We start from the raw sequence: 27,016 nt of genomic DNA, 5'->3' as shown, positions 1-27,016 counted from the left end.
GGAGTAAAAAAACTTCTTTGAACATTGATCTGATTCACTCAGTGATTGATTTTGCAATTTTAGAAATAAGGCGACGATCCTCTCGTTGCCTGAAATACTAGTACTTAGTAGTAGTAATACTGAATACTAGTACTAGTAGTAGTTGCTAATATGCCAGATGTAGAAGTTGACCCTCGTCGCCCCGATAGGGTTAGACGCTTCAAGCGCTCTGACTTGAACAGCCGCGTGGACCCGACCTCTGAATACATGAATTTCTTCGCCATGGCTTTGAGCATGATGGGACTTATGTTGAGGGTGAGTGTCTCGAATGTGCCAGGGAAGCAGGTAGCTGGTGGCCCACACTGCTGATTTCTGTGTGGAATGGTTGGGGATGACACTACTTGTTCAGTTTCTTGTGAAGCTTTTGAGGCACGTTGCAGAGCCGAGAATGCATTGTTATGAAATGTGGGATGATCATGAGGGGTGAAAATTTTACTCTTCCTGTACGAACTAGTGTCTGTAATGCTACATAATGTAATCATGCTCCCTGTGAGTACAATGCATGACTGATTGACTGGACAGCCTGGAAGTGGAACCTCTCTGGTTTACGTGACTGATTGTATTCTTCTTGATTTGAGTCAGTACATGTACGTGTACTGCTTTCTCTAGTCTGAAGTCGTTGTGAGACTGATGAAGCACAGTTACTTGACCACTGAGCAGCAGTGTAGCCACCAGGAAGTAGTAGAAAGGGAACGGTCTAAAAAATAGCCATTGTGATACAGTGTCATGTAGTTTGCATTACAGTAACTGATGCACAGTTTCAGTCTTTTAGACTTGGAGCCTGTGCAGGACACTGCTCAGGCTACTACAGTCCATTTCAAAACTATAGACGCGTAGGGTTTTCAAAATATTTCAAATTTGGCTGGAGCTTTTTGAGAATAGTTTTCGGAATATTGCTCAGGTCCGCTCCACAATTACTCTCATATAGTTTCTAAACGATTGGATAACAGACGCCCAATTTGGAAAACTTTATGCACAAAGTGATCACAGATTTTATGTGGTATAGATGCTGGCATAACGGTTTTTGCCTTGGTACGCGTCTATAGTTTTGAAATGGACTGTAGCATACATGTGTGCACTGTGTTCTGAGAGAGTTCTTTTGACGTTCTGGGCAGCAGATGCATTTGAACCCCAATGTGACATTACCGTAGCAGTGTCCGTACGGGACTTTCGTGCAGGTCCGCATCACATCTATTGCACTATTTACACACACTTGAAAGAAGGAATCGAAACGTTTCTGCTGTAACTCTGAGTTTCACGGGTTTTACCGGCCATCAGACAGCAACTTGATTACAATTTCCAGAAGGCGTGATTACTAGGCTACTAGGCTCGGCACCTAGGTGCATCGAGCACTCTCACGAACAACTACAACTCTCTCCGAGTAGAGCACTATTTATGTGATGGAATATGCCTGGACCAGGTTTTGTCTCAAACCATAACCAGAAAACAAGCTACTGCTACTCAGAGAGAGAGAGAAGGGGGGGGGGGGGGTGAAATTGAATCTTCTAGACTTCAAGTGACCCTCAATTCACACCGCACTACTAGCCAATTCTTTATTTTGTCAACAATACCCGGTAGTCCGTTATCAATGGCTGCTTGTGCTCTACTAGTACTGTCTGTAGACCGCTGTGTGTCTGTGTTTACTATTTTGTTGTGTGTACTGGTAGATGAAGTGGGCATCGTGGGCGTCCCTCTTCTGTTGCTGTATGGCATACGCTAACGCACGCTCTAGTGAGGATACCAAGCATGGCTTCAGTGGTTTCATGTAAGTAGTTACTTATCCTTAGCATTATGCTGCTGCTGCTGCTGGTGCTGCTGCTGCTGCTGCTGCTGCTGCTGCTGCCCCTTCTGCTGCTGCTGCCCCTTCTGCTGCTAAAAGGTGTTTTTTTGAACGCACAAAGCAATGATGATATTAATGCAAGGAGAGCAGAGAATTTAAAAGGTGAACAGCGAAATTGAATAAAAATGCCATTGCTGCTGCTACTGCTGCTGCTGCTCGTGTTGGTGGTGGTGGCGGTGGTGGTGCTGCTGTTGCTGTTGCCAGTGTAGCTGTGTGTGTGTATGTGTGTGTGTGTATATGTGGTGGTGTACACGCACAAGTGTGCATGTGCATGCTAGGACATACATGCGTGTGTTCACGTGTGGCTACTGGTCGAACATACTTTACCACTAATGTTGCTGAGAATCCATGCCACCCGAGTGTGCTTGTGCCTCTTTCTGTGTGCATTGGTACACATAGGGTAGGGTACATACAGGGTCCGCACAGCCCTTCCATACCTTAACATATGATGTGTGTTTTTGCTTCTCCTCTCGTTCGTTCCGCTTCAGGCTGGCATCATCTTCTATTCTAATGTCCTACATGAGTAATCCGGAGCCAATGCGATCATTATGGTAGCACCAGTGTCTGTGCAGTGCATGCATGCTAGGAACACTATATTTTGTTAATAAATTCCATGAAAAGAACTGAGAGCCGTGCTTTAGCTCCTTTCCCTTGACATTATCACGATACTTCCATGTCAACTCCTGTACATGACTGTACACGTAGTGCTGCGCATCAAACGATAGACTAGCCACCAGTTACCCAGCTTTGTTCATTGGTTCATTTTGCACAAAATAGCACGCAGATTGTATATTTTTGATTTTCAAACCTCAGCTTTAAAGAGTGTTAGATTCGGTTGCTTTCGGCAACCACCCGGTACCTGGTAATTTGCAAGTGTGTGTGTAACTGCTCCTGTAAGGATATGTAAAGCCTAAAGCCTGATTCATTCTTCATTTCGCGTACGGGAAACGCGTCGCATCGCGAAAAAGTTGATCTGAGCTCAACTAGTTCGCGTACGCGAAATGAAGTATGAATCGGCCTTAAAGGCATTGGGTGGCTGTATGGTACAAGTTTGGGAGACACGTATTGTACTGTAACAGTTATGGCATGCCGGTATACCAGCAGCACGGCTTTACACTTGCCAGTAGCTATGATCCATTGTGTAGCATGAAGAGTACATAGCCCCAAAGTGTGTGCAACTCTAGTCTACGGGGTCTGCTACAGCAGAACTTCACACCACCTGACAAACCTGTGCACACTTCTGGTATTTCAATAGTTTGCTTCCTGTGCATGATAGCTGCAAGTACATGCACACACGGTTGTAAGCAACCCTGCTTTGGGTACCACTCTCTGCTGGTCATTTTGAACTGTGTAACAGTTTAGCCAGTGTAACCTTTTGAACCATGTCACGTGATGTGATGCTCTGCCGTTGCAGCACTGGACAGAGATTGTACAAGGAGTTGCACATTCTTCGGAGTGGTGTATTCCTGGTAGCATCGAAGTCCTGAATGTTGGCTATGTAGGCAATTACCGGGTAAAAAGAAGCCTTGTGACCCTCTAGCTGGTGTGGGATAGCACACACAATTTCATTGTTTAGGGCTTATCATTGGCCCACACACCAGAATTGTCGCGTAATGCCGAAATAACTTTCCGGAATAATTAATAGCGCTGCGTAGTAGCACAAACTTCAGGCTCTTCAACAACAATATCATGGTTAGCTTTTTGTTTCCAAGGAAACGTTTTACGTAATACAGTCCGTATCGCCTATAAGGTTGGCGGCTATAGTAATATACCGGATATAGTGATCAATTTCTCAAATTCATTTTCATTTGCCATAACTAAGTATACACAGTTATCGCGTATAGTAATAATCGTCTATAGTAATATATCGCCTATAGTGATCAAATTCATATTTCAAAAGACCTTTTTTACACTATTATTGGATCGGTTATAGTGATTGATGTAAATCAAGCGATGTCAGAGGAGAACAGGGTGTTACTTCTTCGTTAAGAACTTGTCCAGTGAGTGTTGTTTGGTGAGTTTTGCTTGTACAAGTTGCCAAAATATGCCTCCATGATCATGAGGAAATCCTGATTTTGTGTGTCAGGAGCTACAGCCAGCTACATGACATTGTACATGTATGTAGTGCGTATGTGCATGGTGCGCTGAGTCGTTTGACACCCCACTCGCATACATTGCATGCAGTATCGGTCATAGTAATATATCGCTTATAGTGATAAAATGCTCAAAATCAAACACCAACGCTATAGGCGATACTGACTGTAATTAAATTAATAGCGTAAGTTATTCATAATTATATGGATACAGTATCTTATCAGTGATAAACTATAAAAATGCTTCTGAGACTCAGGGTGCAGATAAACAAAAACGTGATGTGCTCGAGAACATGGGGAGAAAACTGGTGCACTTCTCGTAAACCTATCGACACACTTGCACAGTTGAAAAATATAATAAGCTGCTTTTAATGTTATACTAGAATCGTTTTGGCAAGCAGTTGGGTTGCAATGAACGCTGTCAGGGGATGCTGTACTGTACAACAGAATGCATGTCACAGACATAAATAATGTTATTGATTGATTTTTAAGGCTGCAGAAGCCTATCGAGGGGCTCTCCTGTGTAAGGAAAGGGAGATGAGTTATGTACAGTGTGTACAGTGTGACATGGCTTTGTAGCACATTTACGTGCAGGTATTATAGTCGGTATTACAACCTGCTGCACAAGAATACACAATGTCTCTTGATATACAGCATAGAAAATAATTCATTGAAAACTGGATTTTTGCCTGATAATTTCGTCGATATTGCCGTCTATGATATTATGGAGTTGCAACTAAATCATTTCCCCTGTAGACTTGTTTTCACTGAATTGAACTTGTATCTCTTATAGTTAAAAAAGAAAAAGAAGAAAGCATGTAGTAAATATGTGATCTAGATGGCGTCCTTGATGGTGTCCTGCACTACTTCTTCAAAGCCCTGTTGCTGGCCAGTGTTCACATCTTCAAAAGCTTCCGGCTGGTCATAGTAATGACTGGCTTCAACATCGCTCTCGCTGAAGGACGCCGCGGTGCTCTCCTGCGTTGCCGTTCTGAGCAGTTTGGGCGGTGTGGTCTCGCTTACTAGACACTGCGCAATGTGTGCGTATTCCACGGTCTCGCTGTCTGTGCGATGGACTGCAGTGTTGTCACCATTGCTCGGAGTCGCTAGGTTCAGTACGGCGTAGCTGAGTTCTGCCTCCAAATCAGCCTAGAGCACAGGCAGAGTACAGCAGAGTAAACAATAATAATTATTTATTTTTAAACATACACATGTACACAGAGACTCTCAAAACAATGACAGCAGCGGCCAGTAACTTACACACTCTGGGTAGAGCACAGGTTTCCACGACTACTTGCAAGTACAATTTATGCGTTTCTAGTACTTTCACCACCACCGCCCCACTACTAAGAATCAGGGAGTAGGTATTTTACTACTCCCTCAGTGCTAGAATGCACCACACCAGTACGCATACATTTAAATCTGACACCCTGAGTACAGTACTTGGATACTCACCTTGGCTGGCATTCCTGTGTCGACCGGTGCTGGTGGGAAAGACGTGTCAGAAATGGATGACAATGTTGCTGTTGCTGGTACTGCTGCTACTGCTGCTACTGGAGGTATTGCTGCTGCTGCTGCTGCTGCTGGCGTTGTGTGTGGTGTGTCTGTTTCTAGCCGCCCGTCAAATGAATTACTAATAGATGGTCGGTAGGAAGCGACGACAAACGAGGGTGTCCGAGACCCCGTAAGGGCTAGCTCATTGTTCAGAACTTCATCCATTGGTGTGCGAGCGCTGTGTGGATTGTATGATGTCTGGTTAGTCACCATCAGGTGGTCAGATCTGCAGACAAGAGACAGCGATGACACCACCGTGTATCTGTAATGACATCATTGTATCTGTGTAATGACATTATCGTATATTGCCATGCGTATTCACTCACTTTTGGAGAATCCATCAAATACACAATGCTATGAATGAACAGGTGAATGCCTATCGACCCTGAAGTTAGTCACATGCACTGATGCTAGATGTAGAGGTTATGCGAATGATGTCATGGGGTCATGGGGTGAGTCAGCAGATGTCCTCAGTAGTGCATGCAGTGGATGACTTACGTCCATCCCGGCGTAGCCGTGTCACCAGGAACATTCACAAACGCTGCAAGTGCAACACAACAGAGAACACTGTCGCTGAGACATCGTCCTTACAACCACTGACCCAGCTTCCCCTCTCCCTGCAGCTCTTAATTAAGGTGGTCTGACTGGGCATCAAGGTGGCTGGCTGGGCACTCTGATCCCGGGTTGTAAATCCAGCTAGTCAGGTGGGCACTCTGATCCCTAGCTGGGGCATCAAGGTGGCTGGCTGGGCATCAAGGTGGCTGGCTGGGCATCAAGGTGGCTGGCTGGGCACTCTGATCCCTAGCTGGGGCATCAAGGCCAGTGCCGGCAGTGGCTAGCTGGGCGTTCAGCTTACTGCACTCTACAGTGCTTTGATAAATACAACGGCCATGCAGGATTCTCAGCGCCGGGTCCGGGCTGCATGGCTACCTTGCATTTGTGTCTGAACCCATGCAAAGCCTGTACCCGTACTGTGCACATGTCGCCTTTGCAGTACTGTACTGTACTGTATAGTCTTCACCCTAACACTACACACTACAGGCTACGCACTACACACTACACACTACAGGCTACACACTACACACTACACACTACACACTACACACTACAGGCTACGCACTGTGAGTAAAGTTGTGACCTTACATAAAGGTATCGGTGGGATACATATAGAGGTATCGGTGGGATACATATAGAGGTATCGGTGGGATACATTGTTTATTGTTTACTCGCAGACTGAGTAGTATACTGTGCAGCAGCGATGAACTGCATGGTCAATCTCATTGTCATGTCGCCTGTGCACACTTTCAGGACAAAATGGAGTCTTTCAAGTCACTTCCACTGCTGTACACATCTGAAAAACAAAACAAAACACTTGAAAACGGTGCAGTGCCCATATTGTGCTGCAGGTTTGCACACATCATGGTACACACTGTTTCTCACATTGTCACGGTGCAGCATCCTGTGCAAGTGGTCTGTGCATTCTCACGCATCATCTTACCTTTGTTGATGCTGTCCCTCCTGAGACGATATCTCCTCCACAACAGCAGACCGACGACCAGCACCAGAGCGAGTAGCAAGCCGCCGCCACCAGCAAACGAAATGATACCGACGGACATCTTGGATGATACGCTGTACGTTCCATCTTTGCCCCTGCCACCTGATGTGTCTGTCGGAGTCACGGTAGAGTGAGTAGACGAGCAGCAAGATAGAAAACAGGCATTGATCAATCTGTTGTTGCCGCCTATTGCACGCATGGAGAAATGAATCCTGGACTTTGCATTGAAGCTGTTTTCCAGAAGTCCCGTGTACTCTAACTAACTTGATAGGCCGTGACCTTGCCCAGACTGAGCCATAGGAATTTTCCCATGTCAGGTTATGTTGTTGTCACGGCAATTGATCAGCACGCTTACCGTCTCTCGGCCTCTCGGCTGGCATGGCAACAGTGACGTTCTTCGAGTAGCGGACGGTCTGGGGGTAGTGAACCACCAGTCGCACTTGATACACGGAGCTGGGCCGTAGGTTGTCAATGACGACGGGCTGGTTGGTGGTTTGAATGCGTCTGGCATTGTGCCAATCCCTTATAGAGGCAGAGGGCATTGCTCCACCAACGACATCACGGAACACTACCTCATGAAGCTGTATCGAGAATGGCTCCCAATGTGGCCCACACATAGGCCAGGCTACTTCAATGGATGAGTGCGTGAGCGCCTCGACAACAGGAGCCGGCACAGCATCTGTGAATTGGAATCGGCAGAGAATATACATGGTTATCATCAACGGAATTGGCGCAGAATATCTATGACATGGTTATCATCGACTGGTGTATACACTGCTGCAGCCTCATAGGTACGTACTGCAGGCACTCAACACTTGAATGCACCGGTGGTGAGAGAGAGAACTCGTGTAGTATTCTAACAGAGAATATGCAGTCACATGGCTTCATCACCATGGCCCCATAACACCAAAGGAAAGTCTACGCTATCGAAGCATGTGTGCGGAGGAGAATGCTGCTTCTCAGAATCCAAGTCACATGACAGCCAGTACCCCATAGCTCCCATAGCCCCCACCACTCCAGACACAGTCTCACACGTCACATGACAGGCAGTACCCCATAGCCCCCACCACTCCAGACACAGTCTACATCTCCGCATGGTGCATGATTGCCATGGCAATGTGCAACACGGTGCTATGAAGCCAGGAACCGATCAGGAAACACAGCATTCAGCACGTCAATGACTGATTGACCTACCACCAAGTACATGTACTAGCAATAGATAGGTTAGGTTTGCTTCTCTCGCTGTCACATGACCTGATCCATATGAATGATGACCTAACATATGCATTACAGTCGGCATACCTTCATGGTCAGTGTGAGCGGTGACTGGGATGCTATATATGGACATGTCTCCATCTTTCTGCAGTGCAGTTTGTATGACGTATGACGTGTCAGCGTGTAGGTGATTCAAGCACACGGGAGAGTATTTATCCACAACTTCAATTGACTTCCAGCTGTCGGAGAACGAGGGCTTATAGCGAATGATGTATGACTCCTGTTCCTGTGTGCTTGGCATGATGTCATTAGCTAGAATGGTGATGTCACCAGGTATTTTCCCCATGGCAACCTTCTCTTTTGTCGATGATACTAGAGTGTCTCGATCAGCGACGGTTAGCAGTATTGATTGTCGGGTTGTTTGTTGAACTACCGCTGACTCAGGTTGACTTGGGTCATCTACAGCAATGACAATCGTACATGTACATGATTGTATAGTTTTAACAGTTGCAGACCTTTGCCGCTTATAAATGCAGCAATCACCCGACCACGGTACACAAAACACTGCACTGCATGATCTCTTCACAAACAGATGATCTCTTCACGAAGGCTCAGATGTACCCACAGCAGTACACAAAACGTAGAACAAGGTCAAATCACCCACAGAACATATGCAATACTCCCCCCCCCCCCCCAACCCACCCCCTATAAAAATCACGGTTCATGGGAGACTTAGACACCACCAGCCTCAATAATCAAGGCGCAGATGCAGCTCCTAAAGCGCTACAGAGCACATGCAACACCCCACCCATGTAGCATACCACGGTCACTCAGAGTCATAATTCTTGACAGTTACAATGACGGCAAGAGTACATGAAAACCAGAGTGTGCAGCTCGGATGGGTTGCTGTCACGGCGGAATTCCGTGATTACATCATTTTGGTGATGTAGTGCGTACAAGCAGGATTCAAGCAGGTCTCTTTCTGCACAACTGCAGCTCAGTTGTACGCACTACGCCATTTCCCGCCTCAGATTTGCACCAAATATGATGTAATCACGGAATTCTGCGGTGACAGACACCCATAACAGAGAAGGCCCCAAGCTGCACACTCTGGTTTTCATATACTCTTGATTATGGTTACAATGGTTTCAATGGTTACACCTACCTCTATGTGGCATTGTAAAGAAGAGAGCTGATGATAAACTCTCTCCCGCTCTGTTGGTAGCTGACAGGTCAAATTGGTAGGTCTCAGTCTCCTTCAAACCCACCACCGGGAAGAACAGCATACCGGCTTCGATCTAGTAGTGTGCAGCCAGTATGCAGCAGGTATGCAGCAAGCAGGTAGCAGAAGGCATAAGAAACAAGAACTAATGGTTAGCCAACAAAGACTACATCCATGTGGTGCATGGGAGTCTATGAGGGGTGCATGCATGAGTGTGTGTGTGTGTGCGTGTGTGTGTGTGTGTGTGTGTGTGTGTGCGTGAGATGTCACTCCAAATAGCTGTATGGTGTAGACCAGGCTGAATAGTGACGGTCAATTCTTCAGCCTTGCAAGCTGTTGAATGGTGTAATCCCAGCACAAGTTGCTATGGCTTCTGCCGTAGCATTGCTATCATCGCCTCCGGCGATGGGCGTCAAAGGTCAAAGGTCAAAGGTGTGTGCGTGTGTGTGTGTATGTGTATGTGTGCGCGTGCGTGTATGAGTGTGTGTGTGTGAATACATCATGTCAAGAGTGCATACATTCCAGAATGAATGCAACACAGAGACATCATGATTGATGCACTGAACCCGCCCCCATCATTCAGCACAGCCATGGTAACCAAGGTAACGATGGTAGCCCTCAATAGCACTGTATGTATGGCTGTATTGTATTGTGTGGTATTTTCACTTGGGCAATCACAACAGACCCTTAAGACAACAATGCACTAGACATTCTATTTCCATTTCCATTTCCACTTGGCTGCTGCTGCTACTCAGCGGCCGGGCTTACCTTGGTCTGCTGAGTGGCAGTAGTATTAGCATTGTCATCAATCAGCTGATAAGCAAAGTTCCAATAGAGAATCTCGCTACCACCTGTATCTTCTGGCATCTGCCACATTAGACGTACCGACCCTAGGCCAGTCACGCGTGCACCTCGCCAGATAGGTGATGACGTCACTGCATACACACATACACATACACACATACACATGACCATGTACATACACACACACATACAGAAACATTCATCAGATAATGATCAGGTTCAGCTGTTCGATATCAAACGAGCAAGGGAGTGGGCACACACACATGCATACACACACACACACACACACACACACACACACACACACACACACACACACACACACACACACACACACACACATACACACATGACAGATGCATGTTGTCTCATAGTGACTGGATCTAACAGTGCAATCACGGCACAAGTTACAAGTTCACAACACTACAGTGAAAACCTACTGTAAGGATGATGATCTAAGCAGCAGTCGTGACACAAAAAAGCTGTGTGCACACACCACACATGTTTACCATGCATCTAGTCACTGAGTACACCACACATCTTTACCATGCATCTAGTCACACATACATGTACAATGACGTCACACATACATGTACAATGACGTCACACATACATGCACAATGACGTCACACATACATGTACAATGACGTCACACAAACCTGTACGATGACGTCACACATACATGTACGATGACGTCACACATACATGTACAATGACGTCACACATACATGTACAATGACGTCACACATACATGTGCAATGACGTCACAAGTCTAACAACAATATAAGCTGGCCCCTTACCTGTTGTCTTGGTAACTACGGGTATGATAGAGCTCGGTGCACCCATGCCACCTCGGTTGAATGCCTGCATGACTATCTGATACGTCATGCCCTTGCGCAGACCTGACACCTCACACCCGAAGTCTTCGGTCTTGCATACCTCTGTGAACATGTGTCCTTCCTCGCCAGACCGAGGTCGCTGGCGCATACGAACTACAAATTGTATTTCTGATGATTTCCCCTGGCTTTGCAGCACTGCTGGAATCTGGAGCAAATAGCACGTGGGAAAATCAAAGCTATCATTAATACATGTGTATTTTTTTATAATATCTCCCTCTTCCTCCCTATTGGGCATGAGCACATATGGACCTGCACTAAATGTACATGTACCGAAGTAGGCAGATTGTCTTCCCCAAACAGTCGCCCTGACAATTGATTGTCTACGAACAGTCAAGCAATCCCATGGCCTCCACTGTTCAAATGTGCCGAGGTACTCACATGCCACGTGACGTTGAATGATGTAAACATGATGTCATTGATAGTGATATTTACCGGGGCTGGAGGTGCTAGTGAAGAGAAAACAGACATGAACAGAAGAAATGCAAGTGAGAAGGCATGATGCGCCAGACCCGCCGGCTCTTCAGTAACAACATTGACAATCAGAATTAGCATGACATTCTGGGAGCCATCACTAACCCAAAATGTAGCAGTTTTGGCTGGACACTGCATGTTGGGGAGAGTAAATAATGCTGGCAACTGAAATCCGATCACAATGCAAAACCCCATCACAGTATTGAAACATTACGAAGTAGAGACGGCTAGAATCGGTGCTGCACTCCAGCACAAAAATCAGGGGTTGGATTTGAGTTTCCACTGTGACCACTGTAGCAATAAATAATATTGAGCCATGTGCAGTGTTGTGCACACCAAATGTAAGCTAGATTCCTTCATAACTTGGCATATGTAGGGTACTGGTTGACATAAATAAAAAAAGGAATAAAAAATCACCCGATAATCTTCTTCGGCACTTGCATTTCTACTTCCCTATTTTACAGTCATACTTCAGTAGCACGAATCCTGTAGCGGCCCTTACCATCAGGTAGAGTCTGTGTCTGTATGTAGTCACTGTCCGGGCTAGGGCCGGCTCTGTTCCGACTTCTCACCAAAAACCCGTAGCGTGTGTTCACATCCAGGTTGGAGATTACAGACACGAACCCTGATGATCCGGGCTTGAAGTGGATATTGGACCTGTTGTCCACTCGGTACAGAGAGCCACGTTCACCTGTGTCCTGCCCCACTGGCTGCTGCAGCATGTCACTGTGCACGTATATGGACACCTCATACAGGACATGCTCCGCGTTGCCATACCAACTCGGTGCATTCCAGGAGAGAGTAACGGCAGTCAGTCCAGTACGTGCTATTGTCAAGTCACGCGGCGGAGTTGGAGGTACTGAGAGAGAGAGAGAGAGAGAGAGAGAGAGAGAGAGAGAGAGAGAGAGAGAGAGAGAGAGAGAGAGAGAGAGAGAGAGAGAGAGAGAGAGAGAGAGAGAGAGAGAGAGATTCAGAACAGAATGGAAGAAAACAGCAGTATAGTGGGGGTTGGAAGCAATGTCATCATTATCATCTTCCCCGGCATGCTACTGCAATTTTCATGGTGAAATAGCAAGCAAGCCCGTGGCACAGGAATTTCAGGTGGTCTGGCCAAAATGGGATACATGATTGACGAAAAACCCGTTTTGCATGAATTGAGCAGGTCAACTTTTTCGAAATACTGTCCGGCCATGAACGGCCCAGTCAGACTGAGTGCTACAGCCCTGATAATGTGTCAGTCAAACACATGTCACTGTACACATGTACATGTACCAACACTTACCGATTACAACAATACTTTGATATCTCTCCCCGCCTCCGGCCACATTGCTAGCCCGGCACCGGTACACACCACTGTTGCTAAGCAACGGTGTACGAATGGTGAGTGTGCTGGTGATCATGTGATCATCGCTAGCGACGCTCGTCTCAACGCTGGCGTTCTCGCGCAGGGCCGCATTGCCGACGGCCGCGGCGGCACTATGGAAAGCTGGGTAGTCAGTCTGGTTCAGCGACCATGACACTGACGGTAGGGGATTTCCCTGTGCCGTGCAGCTGAGTACCAAGGTGTCCAGTCCGGACACGGGATGTTCCACCGGGGATCGCTGGAGACTTTGAACAATGGCCGGGTCTACAGTGCATAGCACACAAGATTGGACACAATGGACAGACATTCTTCATCCAAGCTACATACAATGGAAATTGCCTCTCCCTGTGTAGGTCATTGCCTCTTGCAATTTGTCATTTTGGACTTTTTCACCTACTGCCACGTCTGGCTGTCGCCCCCTCCTTCCATAGTGGCCTCTATTCCCTGGCCACGGGAAAGTGAAATAAATAAATAAAGCATTTGCACAAAACGACAGCGGAATACAGCCAATGGAAGTTGAAAACCTTTTGCACAAAACTACAGTTGAGATATGACCAGAACAGGAGAGATGGAGAGGGGGGGGGGGGGGGGTACAGCCGGTTTGCACTCAATGCAGAACATAGCCTGGCAGAACCGAGTCTTTTAAAACCAGTTCTGGCTAGATTTAGTCACTAAAATCACAATTGGAACATTCGCTATTTGGTAGAACACTTCGAAAAAGGAAACACTTTTGCTCCGAAACAACGTTTTGAAAATTTCCACGACTGTACATGTACTTTCAAGCCATTTATAATATTCGGTTTTTTTTAGATGTCGACTCTGTATGTTGGGTCATGTGAAGCCTTTTCAGGGTGCAATCACTGCAATGTTAAACCGGTCCGTTTCAAGTACATTATGGAGATGATTACGCCATCGTATTTACAGATGATGTAGTTACTTCACTTACACTGTACGGTGATGTTTGCCTCTTGTCTCTGCTGGCCGACAGCATTAGTAGCAAGACATGCGTACTGCCCGTCTGCACTTAGAGTGGCGTACTCCTCCCGCCACGTGGCTACAGTCGCCTGGCGGCCATGCTGCAGGTCGCCCGTGACAGCCTGGCTCTGATTGGCCAGCGTCCGTCCGGTAGTCAAGACTACAATCTGAACCCGCGGCGGTGGCACTCCGGTCGCACTGCACACCAGCTCAACTGGTTGTGAGATGCTTGTCCTGGTGATTGCTGGTACGGTCACAGAAGGACCACCTGTAGTACACCAAGCCACATGCCACACAACATCACACAACATCACACAACATCACACAACATCACACAACATCACACCACGGGATGGTTAAATTGAGTTGCATACTCTAGCATCACGGTCAACTAACGAGACCTGGATCATTATTCTTATTGCAGTTGACCCCACTCCACCCCTAACATGGAAAAAAACCCGCTCACATGCACCTCTGGTCACATTTGCTGCTAGCCCGCAGCAGCAATGACACCAGGAATACACCATTCGGCAACACGTTTCACACGGCAACACATGGCACGCAAGCTCCACTGCAGCCCTTTCATAAGACTGCTCCAGCACCAATGCAAGTGATCTCTTTGCTGCACAATTACATCTCTCAATCATGCTTTCGGCCATGCAGCAGCTATCATCCTCAGCAGCAGCAAAGAGACCACTTAGGCTGGTGCTGGTTCGGGGTTTTCAAGGTTTGGAACACACCAATAAAGTAATCCCACCTCCACCAAACGCCTTTATTGATAAACAGACCAAAAGCTGCTGGTTACCCCTTGGAATTTTTTTTCCACGGCCAAAGTTTATAATACCAGAAAAATAATAATATGTAGCGCAAAATAAAGAGAAGGAAAATAATAACCGGTCAAGCGCTAAATACAAACAGAAGAAAAAGAAATCATAAGCCAATACGCGCTAAACTGCGCTTAAATTATAATGAAGGGAGAAAAACTGGAATCCGCGGAAATTATAACATACAAAATGATACAGAGAAAAGGGGAAACAGACAGGTTGTCTACAGATGACACTCGGAGACAGCAAGTGTGGCAGAATATGCATGAGGGTCATACCTGCTCGACTTGTGGCGATGCCCACGAAGGCATGCCACGGCCGCCCCTTGGAATGCACCAGTTTACTGTTACGCAATACATTGCACATGACTGTGTAATGGCTACAGGGCAGTCTGTGCCGCGTCATGATCGAGAAACGATTGTGTACTGTATAATATAGTTGCCTCTACTCACGCGCCATAAGCAGTGGAATGGATTGGCTAGTGACTTCTTTGGTGAAGGTTTGATATAGACACGAGTAGTCACCTTCGTTCTCCTCATCAAAACTTGATATGGTGATCTGCACAGAGATAACACATAGAGGTCGTACATACCGTAGATACACATCATGGCAGTGCATTATAGTACAAATGCACTGTCTCATTGTGAAAACTAGAATCATCACCACCAGTTTAGTTTATGTATGTAATGAGAATTCATGTACGTTAGGAGTTCCTACTGCATTAAAGGCTTGGCTGAGTCTTTGCATGGAAACACATAATTATGAAGAGGAGAAGTTCAATTGGAATGAGTTTAAAATTTGAAGATTCATGCTGAAGCTATCATCAGCCAACTAGTAATGAGTGTCTTTGGGTGATGCACGGCGCTAAATGGTTGGTGGTGAAGATAAGAGTGGGTGTCACGCCACATGCAAAACGCTTAACGTGTGGACTTGCAATCCTCAGGGTGCGCGAGAATATATTTATCACCGACAGCTTGCAGTGCTGGATTACTTGTCTTTCAAGTCACACCCCGGGCTTGCATGGAAGGATAGACTATGCATGTGCTTTGCGTTGCTCACCCGAGTTAAATGCACATGTATTTCAAAAATACTAGCATTCCACCTACTGAATATTTACCATACGGCAACAGTAGCAACGCAAGCAAGCAGTATCAACAGTAGCTTTTGACACTCGGTATCCCACCAACTTTCTACGCATACATGTAATTATTATTCTTGTACCGGTCCTGAATGGGACTCACAACGGCAGAATTGACTGTGAGCATGTGTGTGCGATAGTGGGTCCGGCAAAACAAAATGAAAAAGATATTCTAGTACAAGTATTAAAGGGGAAGTATACCCTAAAATCAAATTTTCACCAGTTGTAGTCTTCTGGGTGCTGAGTCGAATGGTCTTGGTCCGAGGAAGCTGCGACGCTCCCTTCCTACTTGAATCCCAATCGAACTCGCGCACTTCCACCGAAACTGGGTGACTGCGCCCTACTAGATGGGGATTTGTATGCAAAATGTCACTAAAAGCGCCATTTCGTTCTTATAAAAGCACGGATGACCGCGATTGGTCCATATGTTGTAGTCTTTTGGACGCTGAGTCGACTGGTTTTGGTCCGAAAAGGCTGCGATGCAGCGTTCTTCCTTTATTCCCAATCGAACATGGTTGAACAAGCGGTCACGTGCTCCTGCGTACACCAGTCAGCTGGTCACCGTGCCTGCAGGGTACAACTTACTAGCCTGTTTGACCTTTTTTGGGTGCAGTCCTGTCACTCGAGTTGAACTCGAGTTGAACCTTGGTGTGAAAGTTGTCGCCTGCTGGCGCGGTGACCAGGTGATTTGGGCACCCAGGAGCACGTGACCACTTCTTCAACCATGTTCGATTGGGAATAAAGGAGGAACGCTGCATCGCAGCCTTTTCGGACCAAAACCAGTCGACTCAGCGTCCAAAAGACTACAACATATGGGCCAATCGCGGTCATCCGTGCTTTTATAAGAACGAAATGGCGCTTTTAGTGACATTTTGCATACAAATCCCCATCTCGTAGGGCGCAGTCACCCAGTTTCGGTGGAAGTGCGCGAGTTCGATTGGGATTCAAGTAGGAAGGGAGCGTCGCAGCTTCCTCGGACCAAGACCATTCGACTCAGCACCCAGAAGACTACAACTGGTGAAAATTTGATTTTAGGGTATACTTCCCCTTTAAAGGTCAAATTTCAGAAGTAACAGTTCATTTCCACACCCAGTGTATCATGGTGTATGGCGTATAGCTTACCTGGGTGACACCATGTTTGTGTATAGTTGTCATGGCACCGCGTACACTCTGCAGCCGCTTGGTCAGCGCAATGTGATTCTGCTGCAGTGTGATGGGCTGTGCGGGAGGTGCAGTCGCGTCTGTGCACGTGACATTGACCTGCTGGCCTCGCTGCACCACATTCCATGGCAGGTCGGGAGTCGGATACAGGGGACTTGGACCAACGGACGTGGTGATTTTGATCTGGCGTACCTCGTTCTTAGTCGCATGACATGGTTGTGGATTAATACAGCAGCATGCCAGCAGAATGGCAGCTAAGGTGGTGACTGAATACAGTGAATAGACATAGAAACAAGCAAACAGAATTCACGGTTCGCATTTGACTCGGCTGTAGGTCGAGTTTTCCGCACCCGTGGGGACACTACCACCATCCAGCTGTGGATCAAGGCGCAGATGCAGCTCCTAAAGTGGTGGGAGGTGAGTAGATCACACCCACCACAAAGTGGTCAAAGACCGAAAATCCCATTTGCTGCACCCATATGCTTCCCAACAAGCAAACCAGATTCAAATGGACCTGGTTCGAATACTCTAGACATCTCTTCCCTGTTGCACGTGTCGGAGAAGAGACCTTGTTTGCCAACATACCATAGCTTGAACAGGCCAATACTGAGATGATTCTGCAACTGCTGCCATGACATTACCTACAGAATATGCCTATAAGCCATTATCATAGTGTATTATTGCATGCAGCCCCGGTTCTGGTTTTGGATGTTTATCTGCTGCAGGAATTTTTCCAGTGCAATTATTCAAACTGGTGGCATCCTCATAAAACAGGTCTAATGAAGGTCCCTGGTTCCACTGGGTCAGTCGTGTTGGGGACTGTCACTGTCAGTTGCTCTTGGGACATTTCCCCGTAGATCATGGGATCATTTTGAAACAGAACGGTTCCAGGCTGTCCACGCAGCAAGCTACAGTACATTTAGAAAAGCGATCCCGTCAGCTTTTCTATTATTGTGTTCACATGGCAAGAAAAACGACACCGCTATGCTACGTAAGTTTCTACGTAAGGTGCTCGGTATTTCACTTAGGCTACGTAAGTCTCTACGTAAGGTGCTCGGTATTAGATCTACCAACGGGTGGTAGCCGCGTGCTGTGCACGTGCACGGCAGACATTGTGTTGCATGCTTGCAGTGCAGTCCGTGTTCGGATGTGCATGCGCGAGGAACTTCCTCCTTTGGAACTGCTTCTTGTATGAGCTGTTTCGGATATTTCGTCTCCTGGCCTGGCTTATTTCGTTTCGGCGCTGCTGAGACCTCCTTTCGCGGAATATTACTCAATGACAGGTGAGTTGACCAGTTTCCTTTGATTCATTTGCTTGTGTTGACTCTTTCATTTACGAAAAGTGTGCTGATTTTGGGCGGAATGCAATAAATAATGGAAAAGCTGACAGGATCTCTTTTCTAAATTTAGCTTTTTCCGCTGCCGAGGTCTCCTTTTACGGAATACTCGATGACAGGTGATCTCTGAGTTGACCGATTTCCTTCGATTCATTAATTTTGCTTATGCTCACCCTTTCATGTACGGAAACGTGTGCTGATTTTATTTGGATTTAGATCCATTTTTATCTCTTTGCCCTTGTCTACAGTGTGCGAAGAACGCGAGTTCACCTTCTTGATGGTAAGGCTTATGTTAGATGTGTTGTCGAAATTCTCACATTCATTGTACATGTACATTGGTATGTTACAAGTAAGGCACTGGTCATACTATCGTTGGCAGTTCCCGATCTGGAGGGAAAGGTTCAAGGACCCATTGACCGAGTTTGCAAAATAAATTCGCGTATCAGGGAAAATCTCCATTGTGGAGAGGTTCAGTAGACTTGTTTGTTTCATACGAAACAAGCCAATGGGTGCAGTCTCATCTCGTGAAGATATCGTACTTGTATGACTGGATTTGTTTACTCGAGTCTGGGCTGTTTGATTTATTATTTGTGAGTACCGCCGAGATTGCACTGCCCAAAATAAAGTTTCGTGCCGCCAAAAGCAAGAATTACGATCTGCAATCTGTTTGTAGTGCCTGGAAGAATGTGCTGTACATGTATCGTACTTTCTCTGATGTTGTTTCAGTTGCCCTCATGTTGCTAAAGAAGGGTTCAGTAGAGAGGTTCTGCAAAACGAAAATTCGAACGAAGTTTCGCGACAGTCCTTGCGAAAGTGTGTACGAATTTTTGCACAAACTTTGCGTTCTGCACATGTTCGTGGTTTGCGCGGGCCAAGTGCACGTACGCCATGACCCGATCTCACGAAAATGTGTACAACAGTTCATTTCGCGTTCTCTGCAAGTTTCGCGTCCAAAGTTGAGAAAGTTCGTGCGAAGTTTCGCACTTCATGACGTAGAACGAAAGTTTGTACGCATTTTCGTTTTGCAAAACCTCTCTAGTGACTCATTTGTTTCATACGAGACGAGTCAATGAGTTGTTGTGGCTTAAAATCTTTCGCTGTAGAAGAAATCTATTCGTATGTCTATTGGGATAATACTCATAAAAAGGACACACTTCAGGCTCATTACAAACATCTTGAAAGTTTTCGTCTTCACAAGTATACTTTCAAGCCTTCTCATCAGGTGAAATACAGGCAAGGGAAAAGGAACAGGAACAGTGGATTAAATACAGTAAGAAGGTGGTAAAACAGCGCAAAAAGAAAGAAAGAAAGAAAGAAGATAGCTAAAGTAAACAGCGAAAATTGCAATAATGACACAAAGGTGCAAATGCGAGAAAACTCAATAAGCGCGACATGTAGTGCGACAACAAGAGACAACCACTGGACATACATGTAACTAACGAGGTTTTGACGACCTACCTAACAGCCTAAGAAGAATAACAAGATCGGCAACGGCGGCGATGGCAGCGACTAAAGCACAGACAGAGGCAACGGCTAGGGTCCACTCGACTAGCCATGTGAAATCGGATGTGTCCACCGCACATGCTGATTGTTCTGATGTTAGTTCTGATAAGTATGAGTCGTCCATTGCTAGTCATTTGTTTGAGCATCCTGATTGTCGTGCTGTGTATTCGGATGATTGTTTTTCGATTGTGTCACGTGTACGCTGTGCTAGATTGCTGAATGTTTTGGAAGCTGTATACATCCACACAAGGAAACCCAACCTTTGCAAGCAGAAACAAATCAAATTCACACTTAGGCTGTTAGGTAGGTCGTCAAAACCTCGTTAGTTACATGTATGTCCAGTGGTTGTCTCTTGTTGTCGCACTACATGTCGCGCTTATTGAGTTTTCTCGCATTTGCACCTTTGTGTCATTATTGCAATTTTCGCTGTTTACTTTAGCTATCTTCTTTCTTTCTTTCTTTCTTTTTGCGCTGTTTTACCACCTTCTTACTGTATTTAATCCACTGTTCCTGTTCCTTTTCCCTTGCCTGTATTTCACCTGATGAGAAGGCTTGAAAGTATACTTGTGAAGACGAAAACTTTCAAGATGTTTGTAATGAGCCTGAAGTGTGTCCTTTTTATGAGTATTATCGCATTTTTGTCTCAGAGGAAACTGTTTATGTCTATTGGAGAAATAATTGTATTCACTGGTTATAAAATAGGTTAAGACAAACTCACAGAATAAATACCATCGGTCCCTTGGTGTTCGTCCTAAAGAGGTTCGACTGGATATCATTCATGCTCACCAAAAGATGTGTAAGATTTTATTATTATGTAGTGCCTTGTTATTTCTCAGTACCTCCAACCATAGCCTTGCCCCTTTTATCCTCAGGATCAGTGTAGTTGTTGGAACGAGGTGTCGGACTCGACAATGTATTTGTTCACATTTTAATACATGTTTATTGTTCCTCCTTTGCTGTGTTGTTTTAGAAAATCGTGGACTAACAGTTTGAAGTCATTGAACTACTTCCAAAAGTTGTATCGACATCAACAGGATTACGATTTCAGTGCAATATGATGCAGGATGACCTTATCACGATAACCCGTTATTATAAACCATTATACACACAGAATCAACAAAAACATCTGCGACACGCACCTGGTTACATTTCTCAAATTAATCTGATCGAGGGTGGGGAAATCTTAAATAAATGAAATTCTGCTACAGCAACATGCAGTCATGCACAGAATGACCTCCGTATAAAAAAAGTATAACCACGGTCCACCACTATTCACATGTTTCCTCGCAGCAGAACATGCTAGTGCCATTTTCTACAAGAAAAGGCTTGCACATCACTGCGTATAATACGGTATTGATATGATGTGAAGGCCATCATTTATTATTATTATTAAATTTTGAATAGATATAGGGCATTCCATTGATTGGTGACACTGACAGAAAAAAACAAAAGAAATTATAGCAATAAAAACTGCTTCATGGCAGTTTTCTAAAAAAAGTTATTGTGTTCTAGTCCATGGCCCCCGTCTAAAAAGTAAGAAATTAACGAAATGTGATAGCCGAAAATTAAAATTTCACACAAAACCTCACAATAATCACACACAGAATGAAAAGCTACATGTAGAAGACCTTTTCCCCTCGTGATCCTCTTTCCTATGCATGCATGACTGCATGTTGCCAATTGTTGGTGCAGTACAAGTTTCGTGTTGAAAGCAGCATTTCAAGTGTTGTGATTATTGTGAGGTTTTGTGTGAAATTTTAATTTTCGGCTATCACATTTCGTTAATTTCTTACTTTTTAGACGGGGGCCATGGACTAGAACACAATAACTTTTTTTAGAAAACTGCCATGAAGCAGTTTTTATTGCTATAATGTACTATGCTTATCACTTGAAGTATCAATCACGCTATAATGTAGTACGCTGCTGTGGTTCACACCTTTACTCGCACTTTGTGGGTATAAAGCAGCATTTGAGGAGAACCAGGTGTCAGGATGGAGTCTACACTACAGCGTGGTGTGCTCTCCTGTAGATATACAACCACCTGCCGTGAAACCACTCCTGACACTCCTGTGTATGGTCTGCACACGGCGTTTCAGCCGTCCTCAACTTTGGCTCAAGACATCGCTAGACATAGTTGCACCTCCTGTCGCTCCGCAAAAGCAAAAAAAACAAACAGTGAAATAGCCGTTCACGTTCCGCCGGACTCTCAGGGCCTCATGCCGCGTCCCGAAGACAGCACTCCTTCAAGTCGCCGTCCCGTTTGGGGACACATAGCCAACCGTTGCAGTGGGCGAAGGAAGGAAGGAAAGCAGCATCCAGAATTATCTCATAATACTATTGCTTGATGATCGCCTCGTGCGTGAAACTCGGAGTTGAAACGAATTATTCATCCTCTCCTACATATTGTGATCATCGTCCCGTACCGTATGTAGTCTGTCTGTTCGCCAATCTTAGCGACTGGCTCAGGATTGCAGTAAGATTACGCGCACTGGATATTGTATACTCAGCATTTGCATTTCTCAAACTCACAGGTGTGGGGTTCAAAATTTGACGGCAGTGAAAGTGTGTCAACGTGGACAGGGCTAGGGGACAGAGTTACCGCTATCAATGCACGCCTACATGTAGCGCCTAAGTCAAGACTGTCTGACACAGCGTTATCCGCCATCATTCAAACACTCACCTGTTCTGCGGTGAAATGGCACGCTGGTACTCAGCAACATTGTTATCACCTCTCCACCTCTTCACACTGTCACACACTTCTTGCACTGGATGACAATCGCCCTCCTCCGCAATCGCTCTGTTTTCACTTGTTCGATCCTAATCGGTAGATTCCCATCGGTGTAGAGGAAGTACAATCTCTCTCACTCTCTCCAGGGTCTGTGCTAAGATCTTAGCGGTACTTTCAGCTTCGCTTTCAACTTCCGACCGCTAGGCTTGAGCAGCAACAAGACAGGACGCGTCGACGGAAGCGGTTGCAAGTCACAAAATGGTCGTTCTCTTCACAACTCAGCTATCACAATCGTTCTTGCCACTACAATGCACTGGGATATGGACTTGCGACCGGGATGCCGCTTCCACTGTTCCAGTGTGTCAGAGATGTACAGTTCTGACTGTAACTGGGGAGTATGAAGTACTACGGGTTATGTGTGCGAATAGCAGTGCTCTCAGTAATCCCAGTGCCAGCATATCACACAGCTACATAACCTGGATCATCGGCGGCGGGTGTGAAACTGACCAGGTCGTTGACCTGATGATACTCGTGGACCTACAATGATTATGTACTAGCACGCTAGCTCCATCGAGGTGTCCTTCTGTCTGACGAAAGGAACGAAGCGAAAGTGCAAGTATTAGTTACCAGTGATCATGGTGATCTCGACTGCTCCAGTTCCTGTCCTCTGTGGCCGTGACGTGCTTGTCGTAAGCTCCCCAGTTTTCACCCAGCCTGCTTCCCAGACTCCCTGTGAGTGGCACCAGTCCTGCTGTCTCATAGCACGCATAGTATAGTGTCTCAGGCACGGAAATGCGACTATGTAGCCGACAGTCGATGAAGAGCCTCATGAACTCGTCTGCTGACCTGTAACGTGCCTGCCTGTGTCCCTGGCTAGAATCGCAGTCACTGCACACATTGCACACCTGCTCAATCGTCATTGCTCGACCTGATTTAGTGATTGCTGATCTTTTCTTTGCTTGAGCGTGGAGAATGTACGTACAGTGATAATACGCCACGTCCCAACTTCCTAACGACCTTCAACTCCTCACTTACCCTGGGTCAGTCGTCTGCACCGCGCAACACGATCTAACACGGTCCGTGTGCACTCGACTGCTAAGTTACATTGGAAATACAGCGTGGCAATACAGTGCGTGGGAATCGTTCACACTCCTGTACATCCATGCGCGTACACGCAGAGCGCGCGTACACACACAGAAGATGGAAGTGAAACTAAAACTAAAGCATGCGCATGGACAATTCTGTCAAAAATAATTTTAAATTGAAAGAATGTATCGTCCTCAGCCTAACCTGTGTACCGGTAGCAGATCCAGAATTGTTCCACTACTTGTACAAACCACAATCCCCATTATGCATAACACACATCCACTTGTACACATACATGTACATGAGTTTGAGAGTATGATGGGTGCATGGGTGCATAGTAGTCTGATCTACACTGTTCATACATGTACGCTGAAGCGTGGCGAAGAGGGAGGAGTGACTGCCCCGACCCTGAGCTGAGGTCCGTCGGTTTCGTTGTCACCCCTGCCTTGCAGTGCACGACTAGTCGACTGTACGCCCTGTATCACCGTGTACTGATTAGACCAGAATGATGTTGTCCATGTGTATGTGTCTCTAGCCATGTACGGTCACGTGATATCCATTAACGTTAGCCACCAATGCATCTTCAAGCAGTTTAAAACGTTTGCAGAACAGAATCCTACTCTGTATTTCCAAGTTAGTTTTAGTCGTACTACAGCCTACATGTACTTCTCAGTTCTAACACTCACTCACTGCCTGCTACCACGTATCCCAGAGGCTTCAACTTTAGGATACAGAGCAACAGTATGGCACTATGGGTTTCTTCTCGTCGATCCCTCAACAACTCTCCTTAGTCTAGCAAGGAGAGTTATGCCAAAACCATTAATACATGCACGAATGTGAATGTTCTCTCCTACGACGTCATGAAGTGCTAAGCCAGGCTATCGGAGCCATGCACATGGACTTCAAAGGTCCATCACCGGCTTTGTACTAGCAAGGTGGAAAGAGAGATTGTGTAGCCTTGGACATGAATTAAGCAAGCTTGAACTGGAAGCTGTTATATTGAAGATAACATTGTCATACAAGTCATGCAGATACTGACTCCTGAGGTCTACAGTCGACTTCGCTAATAACGACTGCGGATATAACGACAATTCGCGAATAACGACAGAATTTCCATGCCCAGAGCAAAGTCCCATCCAACTGGAATACAATACAATGAGACTTCGGGTATAACGACACTTCGCGAATAAGGACACTTTTCTGATTCCCCGCCGAGTGTCGTTATAAGCGAAGTCTCATTGTACATGTACGTCATAGTACCTACTTTTATCACACCATGCTGTACCATGACATGATACAGCACTGATACATTATATCCAATATTCTTGAACTAACTTTACTTGAGTAACAATTAGAATACTGGGAATGGAGCATTAGTTTTGACGCTGCTAAGGACTTTGGACTTGATTCGTACGTACGATTGCAATGACCCATCCATCGTGTACCACACTGTGACAGTTCATGCTGATGGCAAAACGAGCCAGGTCCTGAATTCATTTGCACTGGGACCGGGACTGGAGCCAGTGGAGGATATATTCTTCTAACGACCTACGTATACTCAAGAATCTGTATTGTAGTGGCCTAGCAGACCTAGAAACAAGAGTCCATCATACATGTAGTTCCAATTACGTGTGATATGTTATTGGCTGCCATGGAGTTTGCCTATCCTTACAAAGGTCCAAACTCCCATGATGTACTGTATCTTGCTAGAACTCATAGTAATCATAGTCCCCATACCCCGCTCATCTGCATGTGGACCAATATTCGGCAATAAGTAAGTTGAACACGTACATGACATTGTGCACAAGTGTACCGTCATGGTTCACAACGGGACAGACACTGAACAGACTTTGTTATTTTACTTTTCTTGATAACTAGACCACGTTAAAAAAGGAGCTCCACCATGAGAGGGAGAGAGAGAGAGAACAAGTTTAATTCATAAAGACAAGGTACACTCACAGGCAGCAGAACGAGCAGTTGCGGTTTCGTAACTCCGAGTTTCACGAACTTAAGTTAATCGATAATCAGACGAAAATTGGCACTGACCCTGCACTGACCCTGCCCTGACCCTGCACTGACCCTGCACTGACCCTGCCCTGACCCTGCACTGACCCTGCACTGACCCTGCCCTGACCCTGCCCTGACCCTGCACTGACCCTGCACTGACCCTGCCCTGACCCTGCACTGAGCGTCCTGCTATGTACATGTACCATGAATGTGGCAAGCCCAGCATAAAATTACCATTTATAATATGATACATGTATGTAGCGCGATATAGAGTGTGTTCCGAAAGTGTTAGTTATCTGTGTATTTAAACTCGGATGTGACTGAGCCAGTAATAACATGTACAAAAGAGAACACACAGCAGTCGGTATTCGTTGTTGCCGCGGCGGGGGGGACTTAGCTTGTGCACATTTTCGCTGCGCTCACCTTCCCCTATTCGGTCCTACGTAACCATGAACCTTCCAAGTATTAGTTGGAAGGCTGTTGATTTGCGCACTGGAGATGTGTTAGAGCTAGGTCTCGGGTCGCTGAATGTCTCAGTAGCCTGTCAGTTGTGTGCCCTATTATCGCACTTTCTGACCGTTTACCATCTTGTTACAGTCGTGGATAGTTGCTGCATAACTCGTTCTCATGTGTTTCTTCTCTTTTTCACATTTATCTGTGTATTAAAGTCGAAGACACCACTGCAGCTGTACTTATGGTTGATAAATATGGTGGTAAAGACACACCTGGCAATATGGCGGTAAACACACGCCTGCCCACACACGCAACAATACACAGATAGTGATGTTCTTGTGGAATCAGGTGGCAAAGCTTGACAAAAGGTGTCATTTGGCCTAGCGTTAGCTGCAGAGAGAAAGGGTTATTAAAGACAAGGTAACTAGTAGTTTCAACTAGACCTTTCTATTCGTACCATCACTTTTCAAGTCGAATACAAAAAGAAGTCGCCAGCCGCACAACTGTCCTGCATAATAGCAACCGCACGAATGGACCACCCGACACTGACGATGATGAGAAGGCCTCGGCGATACTCCGTCGCCTGACATCGTCACCGGCCTGCCTAAGTGCAGTCTGCAAACATGGCACTCATTCTCACTTCGCTATTGAAGCGCGTGCGTGCAACAATTCTCACCTTGCTGTGCTGGAGGCAGTGTACATAATCATTGCCAAGCTGAAGCCTGAACTGTGTGTGCAAACGAAGTACA

General features: G+C 45.9%; 2 protein-coding genes across 2 annotated transcripts; one reads left to right on the top strand and one right to left on the bottom strand.

The window, feature by feature from the left end:
- Positions 1-41: 41 nt before the first annotated feature.
- LOC135816199 (PAT complex subunit Asterix-like) lies at positions 42-2,737 on the top strand. The gene is made up of 3 exons (XM_065329598.1): positions 42-294; positions 1,707-1,804; positions 2,368-2,737. Exons 1-3 carry the CDS (start codon positions 151-153, stop codon positions 2,432-2,434), a joined length of 309 nt encoding a protein of 102 aa, XP_065185670.1. The 5' UTR covers positions 42-150; the 3' UTR covers positions 2,435-2,737.
- A 1,332-nt stretch (positions 2,738-4,069) lies between these two features.
- On the bottom strand, positions 4,070-23,460 carry LOC135816198 (receptor-type tyrosine-protein phosphatase F-like). Its single transcript, XM_065329597.1, has 16 exons — positions 22,674-23,460; positions 17,115-17,419; positions 15,307-15,412; positions 14,002-14,298; positions 12,975-13,319; positions 12,195-12,551; positions 11,600-11,667; positions 11,123-11,366; positions 10,287-10,453; positions 9,462-9,594; positions 8,384-8,755; positions 7,437-7,760; positions 7,025-7,192; positions 6,025-6,067; positions 5,428-5,752; positions 4,070-5,121 (listed from the first exon to the last, which is right to left on the bottom strand). The coding sequence occupies exons 1-16, from the start codon at positions 22,711-22,713 to the stop codon at positions 4,807-4,809; spliced, it is 3,609 nt and encodes a 1,202-aa protein (XP_065185669.1). The 5' UTR covers positions 22,714-23,460; the 3' UTR covers positions 4,070-4,806.
- Between the last annotated feature and the right edge of the window lie 3,556 nt (positions 23,461-27,016).

The sequence above is a fragment of the Sycon ciliatum genome, chromosome 4 (genome assembly GCF_964019385.1).
Source record: "Sycon ciliatum chromosome 4, ocSycCili1.1, whole genome shotgun sequence".
NCBI lineage: Eukaryota > Metazoa > Porifera > Calcarea > Leucosolenida > Sycettidae > Sycon > Sycon ciliatum.
Note: the sequence above shows the minus strand (reverse complement) of the source record. Positions and strands in the feature narration are given on the sequence as shown.

Coding starts and splice junctions, on each gene's coding strand:
- LOC135816199 (XM_065329598.1), top strand. CDS start 151: ATGCCAGATGTAGAAGTTGACCCTCGTCGCCCCGATAGGGTTAGACGC. Junction 295..1,706: donor TGATGGGACTTATGTTGAGG/GTGAGTGTCTCG, acceptor GTGTACTGGTAG/ATGAAGTGGGCATCGTGGGC. Junction 1,805..2,367: donor CATGGCTTCAGTGGTTTCAT/GTAAGTAGTTAC, acceptor GTTCCGCTTCAG/GCTGGCATCATCTTCTATTC.
- LOC135816198 (XM_065329597.1), bottom strand. CDS start 22,713: ATGTTGCTGAGTACCAGCGTGCCATTTCACCGCAGAACAG. Junction 9,595..10,286: donor CTGCCACTCAGCAGACCAAG/GTAAGCCCGGCC, acceptor GCACACTACTAG/ATCGAAGCCGGTATGCTGTT. Junction 5,753..6,024: donor ACGGCTACGCCGGGATGGAC/GTAAGTCATCCA, acceptor TCTTGTCTGCAG/ATCTGACCACCTGATGGTGA.